At 51.8% G+C, this 25,828-nt stretch overlaps 1 protein-coding gene across 3 annotated transcripts in view; it reads left to right on the forward strand.

The window, feature by feature from the left end:
- Positions 1-25,828, forward strand: part of LOC140426002 (noelin-3-like) — a 703,970-nt gene that overhangs the window by 427,392 nt on the left and 250,750 nt on the right. For 2 of the 3 annotated variants that reach the window (XM_072510269.1, XM_072510271.1), the window contains one exon: positions 17,050-17,205. The exons of the other annotated variant lie outside the window; for it this stretch is intronic. In XM_072510269.1, coding sequence (XP_072366370.1) covers positions 17,050-17,205 — 156 coding nt within the window. The remainder of the gene's footprint in view (positions 1-17,049; positions 17,206-25,828) is intronic. 3 annotated transcript variants of the gene reach the window in all.

A 25,828-nucleotide genomic window follows, 5' to 3' on the forward strand; every position in this document is an offset into this window, starting at 1 on the left:
TCGGGGACCCCCCCAAGGCTCCAGTCTTTCCCCTATGCCGTCTCCACTGTCCCCAAATCTTCAGTGTAGCCACCACCACCGGGCTTGTGGTGTAGTTCCTCGGTGAGAACGGCAATGGGGCTGTCACCATAGCCTGTAGGCTAGTCCCTCTACAGGACGCCCTCTCTAATCTCTTCCACGCCGCTCCCTCCTCCTCTCCCATCCACTTACTCACCATTGAAATATTAGCGGCCCAATAATACTCACTTAGGCTCGGTAGTGCCAGCCCCCCCCTATCCCTGCTACGCTGTAAGAATCCCTTCCTCACTCTCGGGGTCTTCCCGGCCCACACAAAACCCATGATGCTCTTTTCAATCCTTTTAAAAAAAGCCTTCGTGATCACCACCGGGAGGCACTGAAACACAAAGAGGAATCTCGGGAGGACCACCATCTTAACCGCCTGCACCCTCCCTGCCATTGACAGGGATACCATATCCCATCTCTTGAAATCCTCCTCCATCTGTTCCACCAACCGCGTTAAATTTAACCTATGCAATGTGCCCCAATTCTTAGCTATCTGGATCCCCAGGTAACGAAAGTCCCTTGTTACCTTCCTCAACGGTAGGTCCTCTATTTCTCTACTCTGCTCCCCTGGATGCACCACAAACAACTCACTTTTCCCCATGTTCAATTTATACCCTGAAAAATCCCCAAACTCCCCAAGTATCCGCATTATTTCTGGCATCCCCTCCGCCGGGTCCGCCACGTATAGTAGCAAATCGTCCGCATACAAAGATACCGGTGCTCTTCTCCTCCCCTAAGTACTCCCCTCCACTTCTTGGAACCCCTCAATGCTATCGCCAGGGGCTCAATCGCCAGTGCAAACAATAATGGGGACAGAGGGCATCCCTGCCTTGTCCCTCTATGGAGCCGAAAATATGCAGATCCCCGTCCATTCGTGACCACGCTCGCCACTGGGGCCCTATACAACAGCTGCACCCATCTAACATACCCCTCTCCAAAACCAAATCTCCTCAACACCTCCCACAAATAATCCCACTCCACTCTATCAAATGCTTTCTCGGCATCCATCGCCACTACTATCTCCGTTTCTCCCTCTGGTGGGGCCATCATCATTACCCCTAACAACCTCCGTATATTCGTGTTCAGCTGTCTCCCCTTCACAAACCCAGTTTGGTCCTCGTGGACCACCCCCGGGACACATTCCTCTATTCTCATTGCCATTACCTTGGCCAGGACCTTGGCATCTACATTTAGGAGGGAAATAGGTCTATAGGACCCGCATTGTAGCGGGTCCTTTGCCTTCTTTAAGAGAAGCGATATCGTTGCTTCAGACATAGTCGGGGGCAGTTGTCCCCTTTCCTTTGCCTCATTAAAGGTCCTCGTCAGTACCGGGGCGAGCAAGTCCACATATTTTCTATAGAATTCGACTGGGAATCCATCCGGTCCCGGGGCCTTTCCCGCCTGCATGCTCCTAATTCCTTTCACCACTTCTTCTACCTCGATCTGTGCTCCCAGTCCCACCCTTTCCTGCTCTTCCACCTTGGGAAATTCCAGCCGATCCAAGAAGCCCATCATTCTCTCCCTCCCATCCGGGGGTTGAGCTTCATATAATTTTTTATAAAATGTCTTGAACACTCCATTCACTCTCTCCGCTCCCCGCTCCATCTCTCCTTCCTCATCCCTCACTCCCCCTATTTCCCTCGCTGCTCCCCTTTTCCTCAATTGGTGTGCCAGCAACCTGCTCGCCTTCTCCCCATATTCGTACTGTACACCCTGTGCCTTCCTCCATTGTGCCTCTGCAGTGCCTGTAGTCAGCAAGTCAAATTCTACATGTAGCCTTTGCCTTTCCCTGTACAGTCCCTCCTCCGGTGCTTCCGCATATTGTCTGTCCACCCTCAAAAGTTCTTGCAGCAACCGCTCCCGTTCCTTACTCTCCTGCTTCCCTTTATGTGCCCTTATTGATATCAGCTCCCCTCTAACCACCGCCTTCAACGCCTCCCAGACCACTCCCACCTGGACCTCCCCATTATCATTGAGTTCCAAGTACTTTTCAATGCACCCCCTCACCCTTAGACACACCCCCTCATCTGCCTTTAGTCCCATGTCCATTCTCCAGGGTGGGCGCCCTCCTGTTTCCTCCCCTATCTCCAAGTCCACCCAGTGTGGAGCGTGATCCGAAATGGCTATAGCCGTATACTCCGTTCCCCTCACCTTCGGGATCAATGCCCTACCCAGCACAAAAAAGTCTATTCGCGAGTAGACTTTATGGACATAGGAGAAAAACGAGAACTCCTTACTCCTAGGTCTGCTAAATCTCCACGGGTCTACACCTCCCATCTGCTCCATAAAATCTTTAAGCACCTTGGCTGCTGCCGGCCTCCTTCCAGTCCTGGACTTCGACCTATCCAGCCCTGGTTCCAACACCGTATTAAAATCTCCCGGCAAGTTTTTTACGCAGAGGGCGGTAAATATATGGAACGTGCTGCCTGGGGAGGGGGTGGGAGCAGGTACGATAGCGGCATTTAAGGGGCATCTAGACAAATATGTGAATAGGGTGGGAATGGAAGGGTATGGACTCCGTGTAGCGCACAAAGACTCCGTGAGACGAATAGAGTGAAGTCGATGAGGCTTTATTAAGCGTGTCTGTTCCCCCGCAGCTCGATAGTAGAATGGCCTGCGGGGGAGGACTCCGGCTTCTTATACTCCACCTTCAGGGCGGAGCTAGAGGCCAACGGCCAACCAGGACCCGGGATCTGTCAGCCAATGACATTAGGGCTTCCAGTCCCACATGACCCCCAATACATACTACCACATTCACCCCTTGTCAAAAATGAACCCGGCGGGGTGATGCTTCGTATGGTGGTAAGGGTTTACAGGGCTGGTCCTGGGAGGAAAACATTCACATGGCAATACAGTATTGTACAATTTTGTCCTGTTTCAACTATTTACAGAAGGTATCGGGAGAAAAGCAAAATGTTCTTGTGAAAAGTCCATATTTTGATTTAGATCGACGCCATGAGTCGGTCGGGCGGTCTGGTCGTCCGTGTCGATCGCCTCGGCCCCGGCGGTGGTGGTGGTGCTTGTACCGGTGTTGTCGTCTCCGGGAGCCTTACGGTTTCAGCTTGGGCTTTATTCTTGGTCGGGCCTGAGGGGAGGGGAACCGATCCTCCTGGGAAGGGGGCGGTCGCGGGGTGCGGCGGTGGCAGGAAGGGGGGGGGTTGGGTGAATGGTGTCGGGGGGGGGGGGGTGTGTTGCCGGCGGGAGCCAGATCCCGCAGGGAGACCGTGTCCTGTCGGCCGTCGGGGTACCCCACGTAAGCGTACTGCGGGTTCGCGTGGAGGAGGTGAACCCTTTCGACCAACGGGTCCGCCTTATGTGCCCGCACATGCTTTCGGAGCAAGATGGGTCCTGGGGCCGCCAGCCAGGTCGGTAGCGACGTTCCAGAGGAGGACCTCCTAAGGAAGACAAGGAGACGCTCATGAGGCGTTTGATTAGTGCTCGTACATAATAACGACCGGATGGAGTGGAGAGCGTCCAGGAGGACCTCCTGCCACCGTGAAACTGGGAGATCCCTGGACCGTAGGGCCAGTAGGACGGCCTTCCAGACCGTGCCGTTCTCCCGCTCTACTTGCCCGTTCCCCCGGGGGTTGTAGCTGGTCGTCCTGCTTGAGGCTATGCCCTTGCTGAGCAGGAACTGGCGCAGCTCGTCACTCATGAATGAGGACCCCCTGTCGCTGTGGACGTATGCGGGGCAACCGAACAGTGTGAAGATGGTGTTCAGGGCTTTAATGACTGTGGCCGCGGTCATGTCAGAGCAGGTAATGGCGAATGGGAAGCGGGAGTATTCGTCCACCACACTAAGAAAGTATGTGTTGCGGTCGGTGGAGGGGAGGGGCCCTTTGAAATCGAGACTAAGGCGTTCAAAGGGGCGGGAAGCCTTAATCAGGTGCGCACCATCCGGCCTGAAAAAATGCGGTTTGCATTCTGCGCAGATGTGGCATTCCCTTGTGACTGTACGGACCTCCTCTAAAGAGTATGGGAGATTGCGGGACTTGATAAAGTGGAAAAACCGAGTGACCCCCGGGTGGCAGAGGTCCTCGTGGAGGGTTTGGAGGCGGTTAATTTGTGCGTTGGCACATGTGCCGCGGGATAGGGCATCGGACGGCTCGTTCAGCTTTCCGGGACGATACAAAATCTCGTAGTTGAAGGTGGAGAGCTCGATCCTCCACCTTAAGATCTTGTCGTTTTTGATTTTGCCCCGCAGTGCATTATCGAACATGAAGGCTACCGACCGTTGGTCAGTGAGGAGAGTGAATCTCCTGCCGGCCAGGTAATGCCTCCAATGTCACACAGCTTCCACTATGGCTTGGACTTCCTTTTCCACTGAGGAGTGGCGGATTTCTGAGGCGTGGAGGGTCCGGGAGAAAAAGGCCACGGGTCTGCCCGCTTGGTTAAGGGTGGCCGCTAGAGCTACGTCGGAGGCGTCGCTCTCGACCCGGAAGGGGAGGGACTCGTCGATGGCGCGCATCGTGGCCTTTGCGATATCCGCTTTGATGCGGCTGAAGGCCTGGCAAGCCTCTGTCGACAGAGGGAAGGTCGTGGTCTGTATTAGGGGGCGGGCCTTGTCTCCGTACTGGGGGACCCACTGGGCGTAGTATGAAAAAAACCCCAGGCAGCGTTTCAGGGCTTTTGGGCAGTGCGGGAGGGGGAATTCCATGATGGCGCGCATATGTTCGGGGTCGGGGCCTATTATCCCATTGCGCACTACGTAGCCCAGAATGGCTAGCCGATTGGTGCTAAAAACGCACTTGTCCTCGTTGTACGTGAGGTTCAAGGCTTTGGCGGTCTGGAGGAATTTTTGGAGGTTGGCGTCGTGCTCCTGCTGGTCGTGGCCGCAGATGGTTACATTGTCGAGATACGGGAACGTGGCCGCAACCCATGTTGATCAACCATTCGGTCCATCTCCTGTTGGAAGACCGAGACCCCGTTTGTGACGCCAAATGGGACCCTTAGGAAATGGTATAATCGCCCGTCTGCCTCGAAGGCTGTGTACTTGCGGTCACTTGGGCGGATGGGGAGCTGATGGTAGGCGGACTTGAGGTCCACGGTGGAGAAGACTTTATATTGGGCAATCCGATTGACCATGTCGGATATGCGGGGGAGAGGGTACGCGCCTAGTTGTGTGTACCTGTTGATGGTCTGGCTATAGTCTATGACCATCCTTTGTTTCTCCCCGGCCTTCACTACTACCACCTGCGCTCTCCAGGGACTATTGCTGGCCTGGATTATGCCTTCCTTTAGTAGCCGCTGGACTTCGGACCGAATGAAGGTCCGGTCCTGGGCGCTGTACCATCTGCTCCTAGTGGCGACGGGTTTGCAATCCGGGGTGAGGTTCGCAAACAAGGACGGGGGTTGCACCTTGAGGGTTGCGAGGCCGCAGATAGTGAGTGGGGGTATTGGGCCGCCGAATTTGAACGTAAGGCTCTGTAGATTGTATTGGAAATCTAATCCCAGTAAGGTGGGGGCGCAGAGTTGGGGAAGGACGTTTAGTTTGTAGTTTTTGAACTCCCTCCCCTACACCGTTAGGGTAACTATGCATAATCCTTGGATCTGTACGGAGTGGGATCCTGCAGCTAGGGAAATCTTTTGTGCGCTGGGATAGGTGGTCAAGGAACAGCGTCTTACCGTGTCGGGGTGGATAAAGCTCTCCGTGCTCCCGGAGTCGACTAGGCATGGTGTCTCGTGGCCGTTTATTAGCACCGTTGTCGTCGTCGTCTGGAGTGTCCGGGGCCGAGCTTGATCGAGTGTAATTGAAGCGAGACGTGGTTGTAGTAGTGGAGTGGGGTCCGTTGTTGCCGTCCAAGATGCCGTCGGGGATGAACAAAATGGCCGCCCCCATACATCGCACATGTCTGGGGGGTCACAAGATGGCGGCGGGGGTGGACAAAATGGCCGCCCCCACGCGTCGTACAGGTCTGGGGTGGTCCAAGATGGCGGCGCCCTTCCTCCCCTCGTGGTGGCCGGGACCCAAAATGGCGGCGTCTGCGGGTCGCACATGGGGCGCTGGGGGGGTTGGGGAGCGTTAGGACTGCGCGGGGCTCCCTCATCTCTGGGGACAGCGGTGGTCGGGACCCAAGTTGGTAGCGCCGGCGGGTCAGACGTGGGGCGCGGGGGGGGGTGTTTGGGGGGCGTTAGAGACGCGCAGAACTCCCTCTTCTCTGGGGAGAGTGGTGGTCGGGACCCAAAGTGGAAGCGCCGGCGGGTCATACGTGGGGACGGGGGGGGGGTTGGGGAGCGTAAGCGGCGTGCAGGGCTCCCTGTTCTCCCGGGACCGCGGTGGTCGGGACCCAGAGCGGCTGCGGATGCGGGTCGTACATGGGGCGCTGGGGGGGGGGTTGGGGAGCGTAAACGGCTTGCAGGGCTCCCTGTTCTCCCGGGACAGCGGCGACCTCGCGGGACCGGCACACAACCGCGAAATGGCCCTTTTTCCCGCAGCTCTTACAGATTGCTGCGTGGGCCGGGCAGCGCTGCCGGGGGTGTTTCGCCTGGCCGCAGAAAAAGCAGCGGGCGCCCCCGGTGCGACTTGGCGTTTGGACCGCGCAAGCCTGTGGGGTGTCCGGGGGGGGGGTGGGTTTGTCGCGACGGGTACGTACGGAGCCCAATGGGCTGCCGCGTGGTCGGGGCCGTAGGCGCGGGTATTACGCGTGGCCACGTCTAGGGAGGCTGCTAGGGCCCGGGCCTCTGAGAGTCCTAGCGACTCTCTTTCTAGAAGTCTTTGGCGGATTTGGGAGGAATCATACCTGCCACAAAAGCATCGCGCATTAACATGTCCGTGTGTTCATTTGCGTTCACCGACGGGCAGCTGCAGGCTCGTCCCAAAATCAGCAGCGCAGCGTAGAATTCGTCCATCGATTCTCCGGGACCTTGCCGTCTCGTCGCGAGCTGGTAGCGAGCGTAGATTTGGTTAACTGGGCGGACATAGAGACTTTTCAGTGCTGCGAACGCCGTCTGGAAATCCTCCGCGTCTTCGATGAGGGAGAAGATCTCCGTGCTCACCCTCGAGTGCAGGACCTGTAGTTTTTGGTCTTCTGTGACCCGGCCGGTGGCCGTTCTGAGGTAGGCCTCGAAACAAGTCTGCCAGTGCTTGAAGGCTGCTGCCGCGTTCACTGCGTGGGGGCTGATCCTCAGGCATTCCGGAATGATCCTGAACTCCATAGTCCTTTTTAGGCACGCTTAATAAATTGTAGCGCACAAAGACTCCGTGAGACAAACAGAGTGAAGTCGATGAGGCTTTAGTAAGCGTGTCTGTTCCCCCGCAGCTCGATAGTAGAATGGCCTGCGGGGGAGGACTCCGGCTTCTTATACTCCGCCTTCAGGGCGGAGCTAGAGGTCAACGGCCAACCAGGACCCGGGATCTGTCAGCCAATGACATTAGGGCTTCCAGTCCCACATGACCCCCAATACATACTACCACACTCCGTAAGTGCAGTTTAGGCAGATACCATGATCGGCGCAGGCTTGGAGGGCCGAAGGGCCTGTTCCTGTGCTGTATTGTTCTTTGTTCTTTGATTGTGAGGGTATACAATTATGAGTGTGTACGATTGTGAGATCTTGTCTCACTAACTTGATCACGTTTTTTGTGGAGGTGACAAAGATGATTGATGAGGGGAGGGCAATGGATGTTGTTTACATGGACTTCAGTAAAGCCTTTGTCAAGGTGCCTCATGGCAGACTGGTACAAAAGGTGAAGTCACACGGGATCAGAGGTGAGGTAGTAAGATGGATACAGAACTGGCTCAGTCACAGAAGACAAAGGGTAGCAATAGACGGGTGTTTTTCTGAATGGAAGGTTGTGACGAGTGGTGTTCCACAGGGATCTGTGCTGGGGCCTCTGTTGTTTGTACATAAACGATTTGGAGGAAAATGTCGCCGGTCTGATTAGTAAGTTCACGGATGACTCCAAGGTTGGTGGAGTGGCCGATAGTGTTGAGGATTGTCTGAGGATACAGCAGGACATCGATAGGTTGGAGACTTGGGCAGAGAAATGGCAAATGGTGTTTAATCCAGGCAAATGTGAGGTAATGCTGTTTGGTAGGTCTAACAAAGAGGGGAAAATTACCATAAATGGTAAAACTCTTCGGAATATAGAAAGTCAGAGAGATCTGGGCGTGCAGGTCCACAGATCTTTGAAGGTGGCAACACAAGTGGACAAGGTAGTCAGAAAGCATACGGAATGCTTGCCTTCATTGGACAGGGCATCGAGTATAAAAACTGGCAAGTCATGCTACAGTTGTATAGAACCTTGGTATGGCCGCACTTGGAATATTGCGCACAATTCTGGTCACCACACTACCAGAAAGATGTGGAGGCTTTGGAGAGGGTGCAGAGGAGGTTTACCAGGATGTTGCCTGGTCTGGAGGGTGTTGGCTGTGTGGAGAGGCTGAATAGACTCGGACTGTTTTCATTAGAAAGATGGAGGTTGAGGGGTGACCTGATAGAGGTCTGCAGGATTATGAGGGGCATTGAGAGAGTGGATGGGCAGGCACTCTTTCCCAGGGTGGAGGGGTCAGTCACCAGGGGGCAGAGGTTTAAGGTCCGTGGAGCAAAGGTTAGAGGAGATGTGCGAGGGAGGTTTTTTACACAGAGGGTAGTGAGTGCCTGGAACGCGTTGCCAGGGGAGGCTGTGGAAACAGATACATTAACGGAGCTCAAAGGCATCTTGACAAACACATGGATAGGACGGGAATAGAGAGAATTGGGTTTTGGCAAAGGTTGGTATCATGACCGGTGAATCCCTGTTAGTGTCTTGTACATCCCAATCAGATCCCCTCTCATCCTTCTCCAGCGAGTCTGAGCCCAAACTGTTTCATCTCTCCTCACACGTCAACCCTTTCACCCCCGGAATCAATCTGGTGAACCTCCTCTGAACTGCCTCCGATGCCACCACATCCTTCCTCAATAAGGAGACCAAAACTGGACACAATACTCCAGATGTGGTCTCACCAACACCCTATACAATTACAACAACACTTCTCTACTTTTATACGCCAATTTTTTTGGACTAATCATTAACATTCCATTTGCCTTTTAAATTACATTAATTACAGAGGACTGGAGAATAGCTAATGTTGTTCCTTTGCTTATGAAGAGTAGCAAGGATAATCCAGGAAGTTACAGGCCGGTGAGCCTTAGGTCAGTGGTAGGGAAATTACTGGAGAGGATTTTTCGAGACAGGATTTACTCCCATTTGGCAGCAAATGGACGTATTAGTGAGAGGCAGCACGGTTTTGTGAAGGGGAGGTCGTGTCTCACTAACTTGATAGAGTTTTTCGAGGAGGTCACTAAGATGATTTATGAAGGTAGGGCAGTGGATGCTGTCTAAACGGACTTCAGTAAGGCCTTTGACAAAGTCCCTCATGGCAGACTGGTACAATGATAATAATAATAATCGCTTATTGTCACAAGTAGGCTTCAATGAAGTTACTGTGAAAAGCCGCTAGTCGCCACATTCTGGCACCTATTCGGAGAGGCCGCTCCGGGAATTGAACCCACACTGCTGGCATTGTTCTGCATTACAAGCCAGATGTTTAGCCCACTGTGCTAAACCCCAGAAGGGTAGAGGTTTTAGGTTCGACGGGCAGCATAGTCGGTGCCGGTTTGGAGGGCCGAAGGGCCTGTTTCTGCGCTGTACTGTTCTTTGTTCTTTGTTTATGCTGTAGCTGCAGACTGACTTTCTGTGATCCATGAACAAAGTCGCTTAGATCCCTCTGTCCAGATACATTCTGAATCTGCTTTTTATTTAGATAATAATTTGCCTGACTATTTGTTTGGCCAAAATTGATAACTTCACATTTATCCACACTAAACTCCATCTGCCAAACTTTGGTCCATTCTCCTAGCTTGTTTATAACCTCCTGTAAAATCGTTATAGAAACATAGAAAATAGGAGCAGGGGGAGGCCATTCGGCCCTTCGAGCCCGCTCTGCCATTCATTATGATCATGGCTGATCATCCCAACTCAATAGCCTAATCCCGCCTTCCCCCCATATCCTTTGATCCCCTTCACCCTCAGTGCTATTTCTAACTGCTTCTTGAAAACATACAATGTTTTGGACTCAACTACTTTCCACAGGCCGACCACTCTCTGGGTGAAGAACTTTCTCCTCATCTCAGTTCTAAATGGTCTCCCCCGTATCCTCAAACTGTGACCCCTAGTTCTGGACACTCCCACCATCGGGAACATCCTTCCTGCATCGACCCTGTCCAGTCCTGTTAGAATTTTATAGGTTTCTATGAGATCCTCGCTCACTCTTCTGAACTCCAGCGAGAACAATCCCAACCCATTCAATCTCTCCTCATACGTCAGTCCCGCCATCCCTGGAATCAGTCTGGTAAACCTTCGCTGCTCTCCCTCGAGAGCAAGAACATCCTTCCTCAGAGAAGGAGACCAAAACTGCCCACAATACCCCAGGTGTGACCTCACCAAGACCCTGTACAATTGCAGCAACACATCCCTGCTTCTGTACTCGAAACCTCTCGCAATGAAGGCCAGTATACCATTTGCCTTCTTTACCGCCTGCTGTACCTGCATGCTTACCTTCAGCGACTGGTGTACGAGGACACACAGGTTTTGTTGCACATTCCCCTCTCCTAATTTATGGCCATTCAGATAACAGTCTGCCTTCTTGTTTTTGCTGCCAAAGTGGATAACCTCACATTTATCCAAATTATACTGCATCTGCCATTTATTTACCCACTCACTCAACTTGTCCAAATTACACTGAACGATCTCTGCATCCTCCTCACAGCTCACCCTCCCACACAACCTGATGTCATCTGCAAATTTGGAGATATGGGGCTGGATTAAGGCACAAAGCCTTTAAAGTTTGTCTTTTTTAAAATTTAGAGTACCCAATTATTTTGTTTTCAATTAAGGGGCAATTTAGCGCGGCCAATCTACCTAACCTGCACATCTTTGGGTTGTGGGGGCGAAACCCACACAAAAACGGGGAGAATGTGCAAACTCCACATGGACAGCGACCCAGAGCCTGGATTCGAACCCGGGTCCTCAGCGCCGTAGGCAGCAGTGCTAAGCACTGGGCCACGTGCTGCACTAAGTTTGTCTTTTTAACATTGCTTGTCCCACGCCCAATATTTTTCACTGTGGCCCTGTTTGAATCTGGCTCTTGGCTTATCTGCCTATCACTTCTCTTGTTCCCCTTTCTGTCTTTTGTTTTTGTCATTATTTCCTCCTCCTCTGACTCCTTGCAAAGGTTCCCATCCCCCGGCCATATTACCCGCCCCAACCACTCTAATAAATACCTCTCCCCCCCACCCCCCCCCTCCCCCCGAGGACACCAATTCCAGTCCTGCCCAGGTGTAACCTGTCGTGTTGGGGGTTCCGATGCACAAATGAACCAACACGGTTGTAGATGGTACAACTCTGTTTTATTGTCTTGAACAATAACAACTAATAACTGCTGGCTGAGGTTTGTGCTTCACCAGCTAACCTGTGGACCCAGCCCTTGCACTTTCTTGGTGAGGCACTCAGCACATGGTGTATGTCTGAGTGGCACGCTGTGAGCTCTGAGCTCTGAGCTATCTCCTGGTAGAATGAGCGGGAGCTGTGGTGTTCCCTGTTTTATAGTGCGTGTGCTCTCACTGGTGATTGGCTGCGATGTTGTGTGTGTGTTGGTTGGTCCGTCGACCTGTCCATCAGTGTGTGTGTGATCGCACCGTGATACGCTGATGTGGCTATCATGACATAACCCGTCCAGTTTGTACAGGTCCCACCTCCCCCAGAGCTGGTCCCAATGCCCCAGGAATCTGAAACTCTCCCCCTCACACCATCCCTTCAGCCACGTATTCATCCTATATATCCTGTCATTTCTACTCTGACCAGCACGTGGCACTGGTAGTAATCCTGAGATCACAACCTTCGAGGTCCGATTTCTTAACTTCCTTCCTAGCTCCCTGTATTCTGCTTTTAGAACCTCATCCCTTTTGTTCCCTATGTCGTTTGTACCGATGTGCACCACGACCACTGGCCGTTCACCTTCCCCCTCCAGAATGTCCTGTACCCGCTCCAAGACATCCTTGACCCTAGCACCAGGAAGGCAACACACCATCCTGGAGTCTCGTTTGAGTCCACAGAAACGCCTGTCTATTCCCTTTACAATTGAATCCCCGATAACTATTGCACTGTCACACTTATCCCCCCTCCCCTCTGCAGCAGAACCAACCGTGGTGCCACGAGTTTGGCTGTTGCTGTTTTCCCCTGAGAGGCCATTCCCCTCAACAGTATCCAAAGCGGTATATCTGTTCTGCAGGGGAATGGCCACAGGAGATTCCTGCACTAGCTGCCTCGCTCTCTTGCTCTGTCTGGTGGTCACCCATTCCCTTCCTGCCTGCGGAGCCTGAGCCTGCGGTGTGACCGCCTCTCTCTCCGTGCTGTCCATGACACTCTCTGCCTCACGGATGCTCCACAGTGTCCCCAGCCGCCGTTCCAGCTCCGAAACCCGGGCTTCCAGGAACTGGAGCATTTCCTGCACAGATGCTGGTCCTGTGTACTGGAAATGTTCCCAATCTCCCACATACAGTAAGAGGAGCAAACTGAAGCTTGGCGATCTGCTGCCACGACGTAACCCTTAAATTAAACCTTTGGAAGATGCTACTATCAGATTATATCCAATTCTCTCCGGCCCTTCTTTCCTTATCCTCGTGACTACCAATTATAGCCCTTGCAGATTATGAACCACACAACGGATTTTCAAACCATAAAAGTGATAGAAGTTGTAAAGATTCATCAACCTTACCCACTACTTACCAATCAGCTCTCTCTCTCTTCTTGCTTCTTCTCCCAGTTCCACCTAACTCCCTGTTTCCACCCAACTCCGAAAGCACTCTCACTCAGCCAACCAGCACTCTCCTCTTCACTGCCTGCTTTCCCATCTATTTTAGTATCATCCGGAAATTTTGCTATGTTACGCTCTGTCCCTGCTTGCAAATCATTTATATATAAATTGTAAACAGTTGGGGTCCGAGGACTGACCACTGCGACACCCCGCTAGTTACCGTTCGCCAGCCAGAGAAGGACCGTGGGCTGCATGGTAGCACAGTGGTTAGCACAATTGCTTCACAGCTCCAGGGTCCCAGGTTCGATTCCCGGCTTGGGTCACTGTCTGTGCGGAGTCTGCACGTTCTCCCCGTGTCTACGTGGGTTTCCTCCGGGTGCTCCGGTTTCCTCCCACAGTCCTAAGATGTGCAGGTTAGGTGGATTGGCCATGTTAAATTGCCCTTAGTGTCCAAAATTGCCCTTAGTGTTGGGTGGGGTTACTGAGTTACGGGGATAGTGTGGAGGTGTGGGCTTGGGTAGGGTGCACTTTCCAAGAGCTGGTGCAGACTCGATGGGCCGAATGGCCTCCTTCTGCACTGTAAATTCTATGATTTAACCTGACCCTCTACTCTCTGTCAGTCAACCAATCCACAATCCAATCTAGTACTCTACCCTAATCCCCTGCGATCTCACCTTCTGGATCAGTCTTTTATGCGGCACCTTGACAAATGCCTTCTGGAAGTCTAGATACACCACATCCACAGGTTCCCCATTATCCACCTTGCTAGTTACATCCTCAAAGAACCCAAGCAAGTTTGTCAAGAATAACTTACCCTTCATCAAACCAGGCTGACAATGGTGGATTGAGCTTTGTATTTCCAAATAGAACATAGAACATAGAACGATACAGCGCAGTACAGGCCCTTCGGCCCACGATGTTGCACCAAAACAAAAGCCATCTAACCTACACTATGCCATTATCATCCATATGTTTATCCAATAAACTTTTTAATGCCCTCAATGTTGGCGAGTTCACTACTGTAGCAGGTAGGGCATTCCACGGCCTCACTACTCTTTGCGTAAAGAACCTACCTCTGACCTCTGTCCTATATCTATTACCCCTCAGTTTAAGGCTATGTCCCCTCGTGCTAGCCATTTCCATCCGCGGGAGAAGGCTCTCACTGTCCACCCTATCTAACCCCCTGATCATTTTGTATGCCTCTATTAAGTCTCCTCTTAACCTTCTTCTCTCTGACGAAAACAACCTCAAATCCATCAGTCTTTCCTCATAAGATTTTCCCTCCATACCCGGCAACATCCTGGTAAATCTCCTCTGCACCCGCTCCAAAGCTTCCACGTCCTTCCTATAATGCGGTGACCAGAGCTGTACGCAATACTCCAAATGCAGCCGTACCAGAGTTTTGTACAGCTGCAACATGACCTCCCGACTCCGGAACTCAATCCCTCTACCAATAAAGGCCAACACTCCATAGGCCTTCTTCACCACCCTATCAACCTGGGTGGCAACTTTCAGGGATCTATGTACATGGACACCTAGATCCCTCTGCTCATCCACACTTCCAAGAACTTTACCATTAGCCAAATATTCCGCATTCCTGTTATTCCTTCCAAAGTGAATCACCTCACACTTCTCTACATTAAACTCCATTTGCCACCTCTCAGCCCAGCTCTGCAGCTTATCTATGTCCCTCTGTAACCTGCTACATCCTTCCGCACTGTCGACAACACCACCGACATTAGTGTCGTCTGCATATTTACTCATCCGCCCTCCTCTAGGTCATTGATAAAAATGACAAACAGCAATGGCCCCAGAACAGATCCTTGTGGTACGCCACTTGTAACTGAACTCCATTCTGAACATTTCCCATCAACCACCACCCTCTGTCTTCTTTCAGCTAGCCAATTTCTGATCCACATCTCTAAATCACCCTCAATCCCCAGCCTCCGTATTTTCTGTAATAGCCTACCGTGGGGAACCTTATCAAACGCTTTACTGAAATCCATATACACCACATCAACTGCTCTACCCTCGTCTACCTGTTCAGTCACCTTCTCAAAGAACTCGATAAGGTTTGTGAGGCATGACCTACCCTTCACAAAGCCATGCTGACTATCCCTAATCATATTATTCCTATCTAGATGATTATAAATCTTGTCTCTTATAATCCCCTCCAAGACTTTACCCACAACAGATGTGAGGCTCACCGGTCTATAGTTGCCGGGGTTGTCTCTACTCCCCTTCTTGAACAAAGGGACCACATTTGCTATCCTCCAGTCCTCTGGCACTATTCCTGTAGCCAATGATGACATAAAAATCAAAGCCAAAGGCCCAGCAATCTCTTCCCTGGCCTCCCAGAGAATCCTAGGATAAATCCCATCAGGCCCCGGGGACTTATCTATTTTCAGCCTGTCCAGAATTGCCAACACCTCTTCCCTACGTACCTCAATGCCATCTATTCTAATAGCCTGGGTCTCAGCATTCTCCTCCACAACATTATCTTTTTCCTGAGTGAATACTGACGAAAAATATTCATTTAGTATCTCGCCTATCTCTTCAGACTCCACACACAACTTCCCATCCCTGTCCTTGACTGGTCCTACTCTTACCCTAGTCATTCGCTTATTCCTGACATACCTATAGAAAGCTTTTGGGTTTTCCTTGATCCTACCTGCCAAATACTTCTCATGTCCCCTCCTTGCTCGTCTTAGCTCTCTCTTTATATCCTTCCTCGCTACCTTGTAACTATCCATCGCCCCAACTGAAACTTCACTCCTCATCTTCACATAGGCCTCCTTCTTCCTCTTAACAAGAGATTCCACTTCTTTGGTAAACCACGGTTCCCTCGCTTGACGCCTTCCTCCCTGCCTGACCGGTACGTACTTATCAAGAACACGCAGTAGCTGTTCCTTAAACAAGCTCCACATATCCAGTGTGCCCAACACTTGCAGCCTACTTCTCCAACCTATCCCCCCCAAGTCATGTCGAATGGCATCATAATTGCCCTTCCCCCAGCTATAACTCTTGCCCTGCGGGGTATACTTATCCCTTTCCATCACTAACGTAAACGTCACCGAAAGTGCTCACCTACCTCCAAATCTAACACCTGGTCTGGTTCATTACCCAAAACCAAATCCAATGTGGCCTCTCCTCTTGTTGGCCTGTCAACATATTGTGTCAGGAAACCCTCCTGCACACATTGTACAAAAAATGACCCATCTAATGTACTCGAACTATATCTTTTCCAGTCAATATTTGGAAAGTTAAAGTCTCCCATAATAACTACCCTGTTACTTTCGCTCTTATCCAGAATCATCTTCGCCATCCTTTCTTCTACATCCCTAGAACTATTAGGAGGCCTATAGAAGACTCCCAACAATGTGACCTTTCCTTTCATGTTTCTAACCTCAGCCCATACTACCTCGGAAGATGAGTCCCCATCTATCATCCTCTCCGCCACCGTAATACTGCTCTTGACTAGCAGCGCCACACCTCCCCCTCTTTTGCCTCCTTCTCTGAGCTTACTAAAACACCTAAACCCTGGAACCGGCAACAACCATTCCTGTCTCTGCTCTATCCATGTCTCCGAAATGGCCACAACATCGAAGTCCCAGGTACCAACCCATGCTGCCAGTTCCCCTACCTTTTTTCGTATACTCCTGGCATTGAAGTAGACACACTTCAAACCACCTACCTGAACACTGGCCCCCTCCTGCGAAGTCAATTCTGTGCTCCTGACCTCTATACTCTCAATCTCTTGTACCCTAAAACTACAATCCAGGTTCCCATGCCCCTGCTGTATTAGTTTAAACCCCCCCAAAGAGCACTAACAAATCTCCCCCCCAGGATATTTGTGCCCCTCATGTTCAGATGTAGACCATCCTGTCTGTAGAGGTCCCACCTTCCCCAGAAAGAGCCCCAGTTATCCAGAAATCTGAATCCCTCCCGCCTGCACCTTCCCTGTAGCCACGTGTTTAAATGCTCTCTCTCCCTATTCCTCATCTCACTATCACGTGGCACGGGCAACAACCCAGAGATAACAACTCTGTTTGTTCTCGTTCTGAGCTTGTTCTCGTTCAGTCACATTGGTCAGACACTGGGAAAAACTCCAGTGCGGTGGGATCTTTGGCATTGACCCTCTTTTTAAAGTTTGTGTTGTGGTGAGCTTCTCCTTGTTTATTGTTGGCCAAAGGTGCAGAACATGTCCCAATCTATTGAGGTGCTGAACCTGAGGACACAGAGAGACTTTCAGTATGTGTTAAAAATGGAAACACAAATGAAGGGTCTGAAGGGGAAATTTCGACAAATTGAAGATGACCGGAAGACACTCCTCACAAAACATTTCCAGGTAGGACTCAATATTTCACTATCAGTGTACAAAGAAGAACAAAGAACAATACAGCACAGGCACAGGCCCTTCGGCCTCCAAGCCTGCACCGGTCATGATACCAGCCTTTGCCAAACTCCTCAGCACTTCCTTGTGCCGTATCCCTCTATACCCGTCCTATCCATGTATTTGTTAAGGTGCCTTTTGAACGCCGTTAATGTACCTGCTTCCACAGCCTCCCCTGGCAACGCGTTCCAGGCACTCACCACCCTCTGTGTAAAAAACCTGCCTCGCACATCTCCTCTAAAGAACAAACAAAGAACAAAGAAATGTACAGCACAGGAACAGGCCCTTCGGCCCTCCAAGCCCGTGCCGACCATACTGCCCGACTAAACTACAATCTTCTACACTTCCTGGGTCCTTATCCCTCTATTCCCATCCTATTCATGTATTTGTCAAGATGCCCCTTAAATGTCACTATCGTCCCTCCTCCGGTAGCGAGTTCCAGGCACCCACTACCCTCTGCGTAAAAAACGTGCCTCGTACATATACTCTAAACCTTGCCCCTCTCACCTTAAACCTATGCCCCCTAGTAATTGACCCCTCTACCCTGGGGAAAAGCCTCTGACTATCCACTCTGTCTATGCCCCTCATAATTTTGTAGACCTCTATCAGGTCGCCCCTCAACCTCCTTCGTTCCAGTGAGAACAAACCGAGTTTATTCAACCGCTCCTCATAGCTAATGCGTCCATACCAGGCAACATTCTGGTAAATCTCTTCTGCACCCTCTCTAAAGCCTCCACATCCTTCTGGTAGTGTGGCGACCAGAATTGAACACTATACTCCAAGTGTGGCCTAACTAAGGTTCTATACAGCTGCAACATGACTTGCCAATTCTTATACTCAATGCCCAGGCCAATGAAGGCAAGCATGCCGTATGTCTTCTTGACTACCTTCACCACCTGTGTTGCCCCTTTCAATGACCTGTGGACCTGTACTCCTAGATCTCTTTGACTTTCAATACTCTTGAGGGTTCTACCATTCACTGTATATTCCCTACCTGCATTAGACCTTCCAAAATGCATTACCTCACATTTGTCTGGATTAAACTCCATCTGCCATCTCTCCGCCCAAGACTCCAAACAATCTAAATCCTGCTGTATCCTCTGACAGTCCTCATCGCTATCCGCAATTCCACCAACCTTTGTGTCGTCTGCAAACTTACTAATCAGACCAGTTACATTTTCCTCCAAATCATTTATATATACTACAAAGAGCAAAGGTCCCAGCACTGATCCCTGTGGAACACCACTGGTCACAGCCCTCCAATTAGAAAAGCATCCTTCCATTGCTACTCTCTGCCTTCTATGACCTAGCCAGTTCTGTATCCACCTTGCCAGCTCACCCCTGATCCCGTGTGACTTCACCTTTTGTACTAGTCTACCATGAGGGACCTTGTCAAAGGCCTTACTGAAGTCCATATAGACAACATCCACTGCCCTACCTGCATCAAGCATCTTAGTGACCTCCTCGAAAAACTCTATCAAGTTAGTGAGACACGACCTCCCCTTCACAAAACCATGCTGCCTCTCACTAATACGTCCATTTGCTTCCAAATGGGAGTATATCCTGTCTCGAAGAATTCTCTCCAGTAATTTCCCTACCACTGAAGTAAGTCTCACCGGCCTGTAGTTCTCTGGATTATCCTTGCTACCCTTCTTAAACAGAGGAACAACATTGGCTATTCTCCAGTCCTCCGGGATATCCCCTGAAGACAGTGAGGATCCAAAGATTTCTGTCAAGGCCTCAGCAATTTCCTCTCCAGCCTCCTTCAGTATTCTGGGGTAGATCCCATCAGGCCCTGGGGACTTATCTACCTTAATATTTTTTAAGACACCCAACACCTCGTCTTTTTGGATCTCAATGTGACCCAGGCTATCTACACCCCCTTCTCCAGACTCAACATCTACCAATTTCTTCTCTTTGGTGAATACTGATGCAAAGTATTCATTTAGTACCTCGCCCATTTCCTCTGGCTCCACACATAGATTCCCTTGCCTATCCTTCAGTGGGCCAACCCTTTCCCTGGCTACCCTCTTGCTTTTTATGTACGTGTAAAAAGCCTTGGGATTTTCCTTAACCCTATTTGCCAATGACTTTTCGTGACCCCTTCTAGCCCTCCTGACTCCTTGCTTAAGTTCCTTCCTACTTTCCTTATATTCCACGCAGGCTTCGTCTGTTCCCAGCCTTTTAGCCCTGACAAATGCCTCCTTTTTCTTTTTGACGAGGCCTACAATATCTCTCGTTATCCAAGGTTCCCGAAAATTGCCGTATTTATCTTTCTTCCTCACAGGAACATGCCGGTCCTGAATTCCTTTCAACTGACACTTGAAAGCCTCCCACATGTCAGATGTTGATTTGCCCTCAAACATCCGCCCCCAATCTAGGTTCTTCAGTTCCCGCCTAATATTGTTATAATTAGCCTTCCCCCAATTTAGCACATTCATCCTAGGACCACTCTTATCCTTGTCCACCAGTACTTTAAAACTTACTGAATTGTGGTCACTGTTACCGAAATGCTCCCCTACTGAAACATCTACCACCTGGCCGGGCTCATTCCCCAATACCAGGTCCAGTACCGCCCCTTCCCTAGTTGGACTGTCTACATATTGTTCTAAGAAGCCCTCCTGGATGCTCCTTACAAACTCAGCCCCGTCTAAGCCCCTGGCACTAAGTGAGTCCCAGTCAATATTGGGGAAGTTGAAGTCTCCCATCGCCACAACCCTGTTGTATTTACTCTTTTCCAAAATCTGTCTACCTATCTGCTCCTCTATCTCCCGGTGGTGGCTGTTGGGAGGCCTGTAGTAATCCCCCAACATTGTGACTGCACCCTTCTTATTCCTGATCTCTACCCATATAGCCTCACTGCCCTCTGAGGTGTCCTCCCGCAGTACAGCTGTGATATTCTCCCGAACCAGTAGCGCAACTCCGCCTCCCCTTTTACATCCCCCTCTATCCCGCCTGATAACCTTTGCCCCACGGACCTTAAACCTCTGCCCCCTGGTGACTGACTCCTCCACCCTGGGAAAGAGTGCCTGCCCAGCCACTCTATCCATGCCCCACATAATCTTGTAGACCTCTATCAGGTTAGCCCTCAACCTCCGTCTTTCTAATGAAAACAGTCTGAGTCTATTCAGCCTCTCCACATAGCTAACATCCTCCAGACCAGACAACATCCTCGTAAACCTCCTCTGCACTCTCTCCAAAGCCTCCACAACCTTCTGGTAGTGTGGCGACCAGAATTGTGCGCAATATTCCAAGTGCGGCCTTATCAAGGTTCTATACAACTGTAGCATGACTTGCCAGTGTTTATACTCGATACCCTGTCCAATGAAGGCAAGCATTCCGTCTGCTTTCTTCACTACCTTGTCCACTTGTGTTGCCACTTTCAAAGATCTGTGGACCTGCACGCCCAGATCTCTCTGACTTTCTAAATTCCGAAGAGTTTTACCATTTACGATATATTTCCCCTCTATGTTAGACCTACCAAACAGCATTACCTCACATTTTTCCAGATTAAACGCCATTTGCCATTTCTCTGCCCAAGTCTCCAACCTATCTCTGTCCTGCTGTATCCTCTGACAATCCTCAACACTATCTGCCACTCCACCCACCTTGGTGTCATCCGCGAACTTACTAATCAGACCAGTTACATTTTCCTCCAAATCGTTTGTGTACAAACAACAGAGGCCCCAGCACCGAAATCTGTGGAACCCCACCAATCACAACCTTCCATTCAGACAAACACCCTTCTACTGCTACCCTTTGCCTTCTGTGCCCGAGCCAGTTCTGTATCCATCTTACCACCTCACCTCTGATCCCGTGTGACTTCACCTTTCATACCAGTCTGCCATGAGGCACCTTGTGTGGTAGTATGCATTAGGGGTCATGTGGGACTGTGAAGCCGTGATGTCATTGGCTGACAGATCCCGGGTCCTGGTTGGCTGTTGACCTCCAGCTCCACCCTGAAGGCGGAGTATAAGAACCTGGAGTTCTCCCCCGCAGGCCAGTCAGCTACTGAACTGCGGGGAACAAGTCACGCTTAATAAAGCCTCATCGACTTCATCTCTATTCGTCTCTCGTGAGTCTTTGTGCGCTACAATTTATTAAGCGTGCTTAAAAGAACTATGGAGCTCAGGATCATCCCAGAATGCCTGCGGATCAGCCCCAACGCAGTGAACTCAGCAGCAGTTTTCAAACACTGGCAGACTTGTTTCGAGGCCTACCTCAGAACGGCCCCCGGCCGGGTAACAGAAGACCAGAAACTACAGGTTCTGCACTCGAGGGTAAGCCCGGAAATTTTCCCTCTCATCGAAGACACAGAGGATTTCCAGACAGCGTTCGCAGCACTAAAAAGCATCTATGTTCGCCCAGTGAACCAGATTTACGCACGCTACCAACTCGCAATGAGACGGCAAAGTCCCGGAGAATCGATAGATGAATTCTACGCCGCGCGACTAATTTTGGGACGGGCCTGCAGCTGCCCGCCGGTAAACGCGATGGAACACACGGGGCAGCACGGTAGCCTTGTGGATAGCACAATTGCTTCACAGCTCCAGGGTCCCAGGTTCGATTCCAGCTTGGGTCACTGTCTGTGCGGAGTCTGCACATCCTCCCCGTGTGTGCATGGGTTTCCTCCGGGTGCTCCGGTTTCCTCCCACAGTCCAAAGATGTGCAGGTTAGGTGAATTGGCCATGATAAATTGCCCTTAGTGTCCAAAATTGCCCTTAGTGTCCAAAATTGCCCTTAGTGTTGGGTGGGGTTACTGGGTTATGGGGATAGGGTGGCAGTGTTGACCTTGGGTAGGGTGCTCTTTCCAAGAGCCGGTGCAGACTCGATGGGCCGAATGGCCTCCTTCTGCACTGTAAAATCTATGATAATCTATGTTGATGCGTGGTGCTTTTGTGGCTGGTATGAACTCTTCCCAAATCCGCCAAAGACTTTTAGAAAAAGAGTCGCTAGGACTCTCAGAGGCACGGGCCCTTGCAGCCTCACTAGATGTGGCCGCGCAAAACGCCCGCGCCTACGGCCCCGACCGCGCGGCAGCCCCTTGGGCTCCGTGGACCCCCGTCGCGACAAACCCCCCCCTCCCCCCCACCCCACAGGCTTGCGCGGTTCAGACACCAAGTCGTCCCGGGGGAACCCGCTGCTATTTCTGCCCGGCCCGCGCAGCGACTTGTAAGAGCTGCGGGAAAAAGGGCCATTTCGCGGCTGTGTGCCGGTCCCGGGAGATCGCCGCTGTCCCCGGCGAACAAGGATTCCTGCGCGCTTCTAACGCTCCCCAACCCCCCCAGCGCCCCATGTGCGACCCGCAGGCGCCGCCATTCTGGGTCCCGGCCACCACGAGGGGAGGAGGGGCGCCGCCATCTTGGGATCCCCCAGACCTGTGCGACGCATGGGGACGGCCATTTTGTTCACCCCCGCCGCCATTTTGGACGGCAACAACGGACCCCAGTGTCGACAGCTCCACAGGGTTCGAGGAAGACGCTCAAACACTACGATCACGTCTGGCCTCAATGACGCTGGACCAAGCACGGCCCCGGACGCTCCAGACGACGACAACAACGGTGCTGATAAACAGGCAGGAGACACCATGCCTGGTCGACTCCGGGAGCACAGAAAGCTTCATCCACCCCGACACGGTAAGACGCTGTTTTTTGACCATCCGTCCCAGTGCGCAAAAGATCTCCCTAGCTGCAGGATCCCACTCCGTACAGATTAAAGGCTTCTGCATAGTGACCCTAATGGTGCAAGGGAGGGAGTTCAAAAACTACAGGCTCTACGTCCTTCCCCAACTCTGCGCGCCCACATTACTGGGATTAGATTTCCAGTGCAACCTGCAGAGCCTAACGTTTCAATTCGGCGGCCCAATACCCCCACTCACTATCTGCGGCCTCGCAACCCTCAAGGTTGAGCCCCCATCCTTGTTTGCAAACCTCACCCCGGATTGCAAACCCGTCGCCACTAGGAGCAGATGGTACAGCGCCCAGGACCGGACATTCATTCGGTCCGAAGTCCAGCGGCTACTGAAGGAAGGCATAATCCAGGCCAGCAATAGTCCCTGGAGAGCACAAGTGGTAGTAGTAAAGACAGGGGAGAAGCAAAGGATGGTCATAGACTATAGCCAGACCATCAACAGGTACACACAACTAGATGCGTACCCTCTCCCCCGCATATCCGACATGGTCAATCGGATTGCCCAATATAAGGTCTTCTCCACCGTGGACCTCAAGTCCGCCTACCATCAGCTCCCCATCCGCCCAAGTGACCGCAAGTACACAGCCTTCGAGGCAGACGGGCGATTATACCACTTCCTAAGGGTCCCATTTGGCGTCACAAACGGGGTCTCGGTCTTCCAACGAGAGATGGACCGAATGGTTGATCAACACTGGTTGCAGGCCACGTTCCCGTACCTCGACAACGTGACCATCTGCGGCCACGATCAGCAGGACCACGACGCCAACCTCCAAAAAGTCCACCAGACAGCTAAAGCCTTGAACCTCACATACAACGAGGACAAGTGCGTGTTTAGCACAAACCGGCTACCCTTAACCAAGCGGGCAGGCCCGTGGCCTTTTTCTCCCGAACCCTCCACGCTTCAGAAATCCACCACTCCTCAGTGGAAAAGGAAGCCCAAGCCATAGTGGAAGCTGTGCGACATTGGAGGCATTACCTGGCCGGCAGGAGATTCACTCTCCTCACGGACCAACGGTCGGTAGCCTTCATGTTCGATAATGCACAGCGGGGCAAAATTAAGAATGACAAGATCTTAAGGTGGAGGATCGAGCTCTCCACCTTCAACTATGAGATCATGTACCGTCCCGGAAAGCTGAACGAGCCGTCCGACGCCCTATCCCGCGGCACATGTGCCAACGCACAAATTAACCGCCTCCAAACCCTCCACGAGGACCTCTGCCACCCGGGGGTCACTCGGTTCTACCACTTTATAAAGTCCCGCAACCTCCCCTACTCTGTGGAGGAGGTCCGTACAGTCACAAGGAACTGCCACATCTGCGCAGAGTGCAAACCGCACTTTTTCAGGCCGGATGGTGCGCACCTGATCAAGGCTTCCCGTCCCTTTGAACGCCTTGGGCTGGATTTCAGAGGGCCCCTCCTCTCCACCGACCGCAACACATACTTCCTGAACGTGGTGGATGAGTACTCCCGTTTCCCCTTCGCCATCCCCTGCCCTGACATGACAGCGGCCACAGTCATTAAAGCCCTTAACACCATATTCATACTGTTGCCCCGCATACGTCCATAGCGACAGGGGATCCTCCTTTATGAGTGACGAGCTGCGCCAGTTCCTGCTCAGCAACGGTATAGCCTCGAGCAGGACGACCAGCTACAACCCCCGGGGGAACGGGCAAGTAGAGAGGGAGAACGGCACGGTCTGGAAGACCGTCCTACTGGCCCTACGGTCCAGGGATCTCCCAGTTTCACGGTGGCAGGAGGTCCTCCCGGACGCTCTCCACTCCATCCGGTCGCTACTGTGTACTAGCACCAACCAAACGCCTCATGAGCGCCTCCTTGTCTTCCCCAGGAAGTCCTCCTCTGGAACGTCGCTGCCGACCTGGCTGGCGGTCCCAGGACCCATCCTGCTCCGAAAACATGTGCGGGCGCACAAGTCGGACCCGTTGGTCGAGAGGGTTCGCCTCCTCCACGCAAACCCGCAGTACGCTTACGTGGAGTACCCCGACGGCCGACAGGACACGGTCTCCCTGTGAGATCTGGTGCCCGCCGGCAACACGCACACCCCCCCAACACCAATCACCCCCTCCCTACCACCGGCGCACCCCGCGAGCGCCCCCTTCCCGGGGGGATCGGTCCTCCTCCCAGGTCCGACCAGAAGTGAAGCGGAAGCAGAAACCGTAAGGCTCCCGGAGACGACAACACAGGAACAAGCACCACCACCGGGGCCGAGGCGACCGACGAGGACGACCAGACCGACCGACCGACTTGTGGCATCAATGTAACACTACTATATTGTGGACTGTAACGAGAACGTTTTCGTTTTCCTCCTTTTACTGTAAATAGTTCAAAACAAAAAAAAAAAACCTCTGTACATGCAAAAGTTTTCCTCCCAGGACCAGCCTTGTAAACCCTTACCACCATACGAAGCACCACCCCGCCGGGTTCATTTTTAACAAGGGGTGAATGTGGTAGTATGCATTAGGGGTCATGTGGGACTGTGAAGCCGTGATGTCATTGGCTGACAGATCCCGGGTCCTGGTTGGCTGTTGACCTCTAGCTTGTCAAAGGCTTCATTGAAGTCCATGTAAACAACATCCACTGCCCTCCCAATATCAATCATCTTTGTCACCTCCTCAAGAAACTCAATCAAGTTAGTGAGGCACGACCTCCCCTTCACAAAACCATGCTGTCTATCGCTAATCAGTCCATTTGTTTCCAAATGGGTATAAATCCTGTCCCTGAGAATTCTCTCCAATAATTTACCGACTACCGACGTGAGACTCACTAGCCAACAGTTTCCAGGATTATCCCTGCTACCTTTCAGAAACAGCGGTATCACATTGGCTATTTTCCAGTCCTCTGGGATCTCACCTGTAGCCAATGAGGATAT

This window comes from Scyliorhinus torazame, chromosome 7 (genome assembly GCF_047496885.1).
Source record: "Scyliorhinus torazame isolate Kashiwa2021f chromosome 7, sScyTor2.1, whole genome shotgun sequence".
Classification (NCBI taxonomy): Eukaryota; Metazoa; Chordata; class Chondrichthyes; order Carcharhiniformes; family Scyliorhinidae; genus Scyliorhinus; species Scyliorhinus torazame.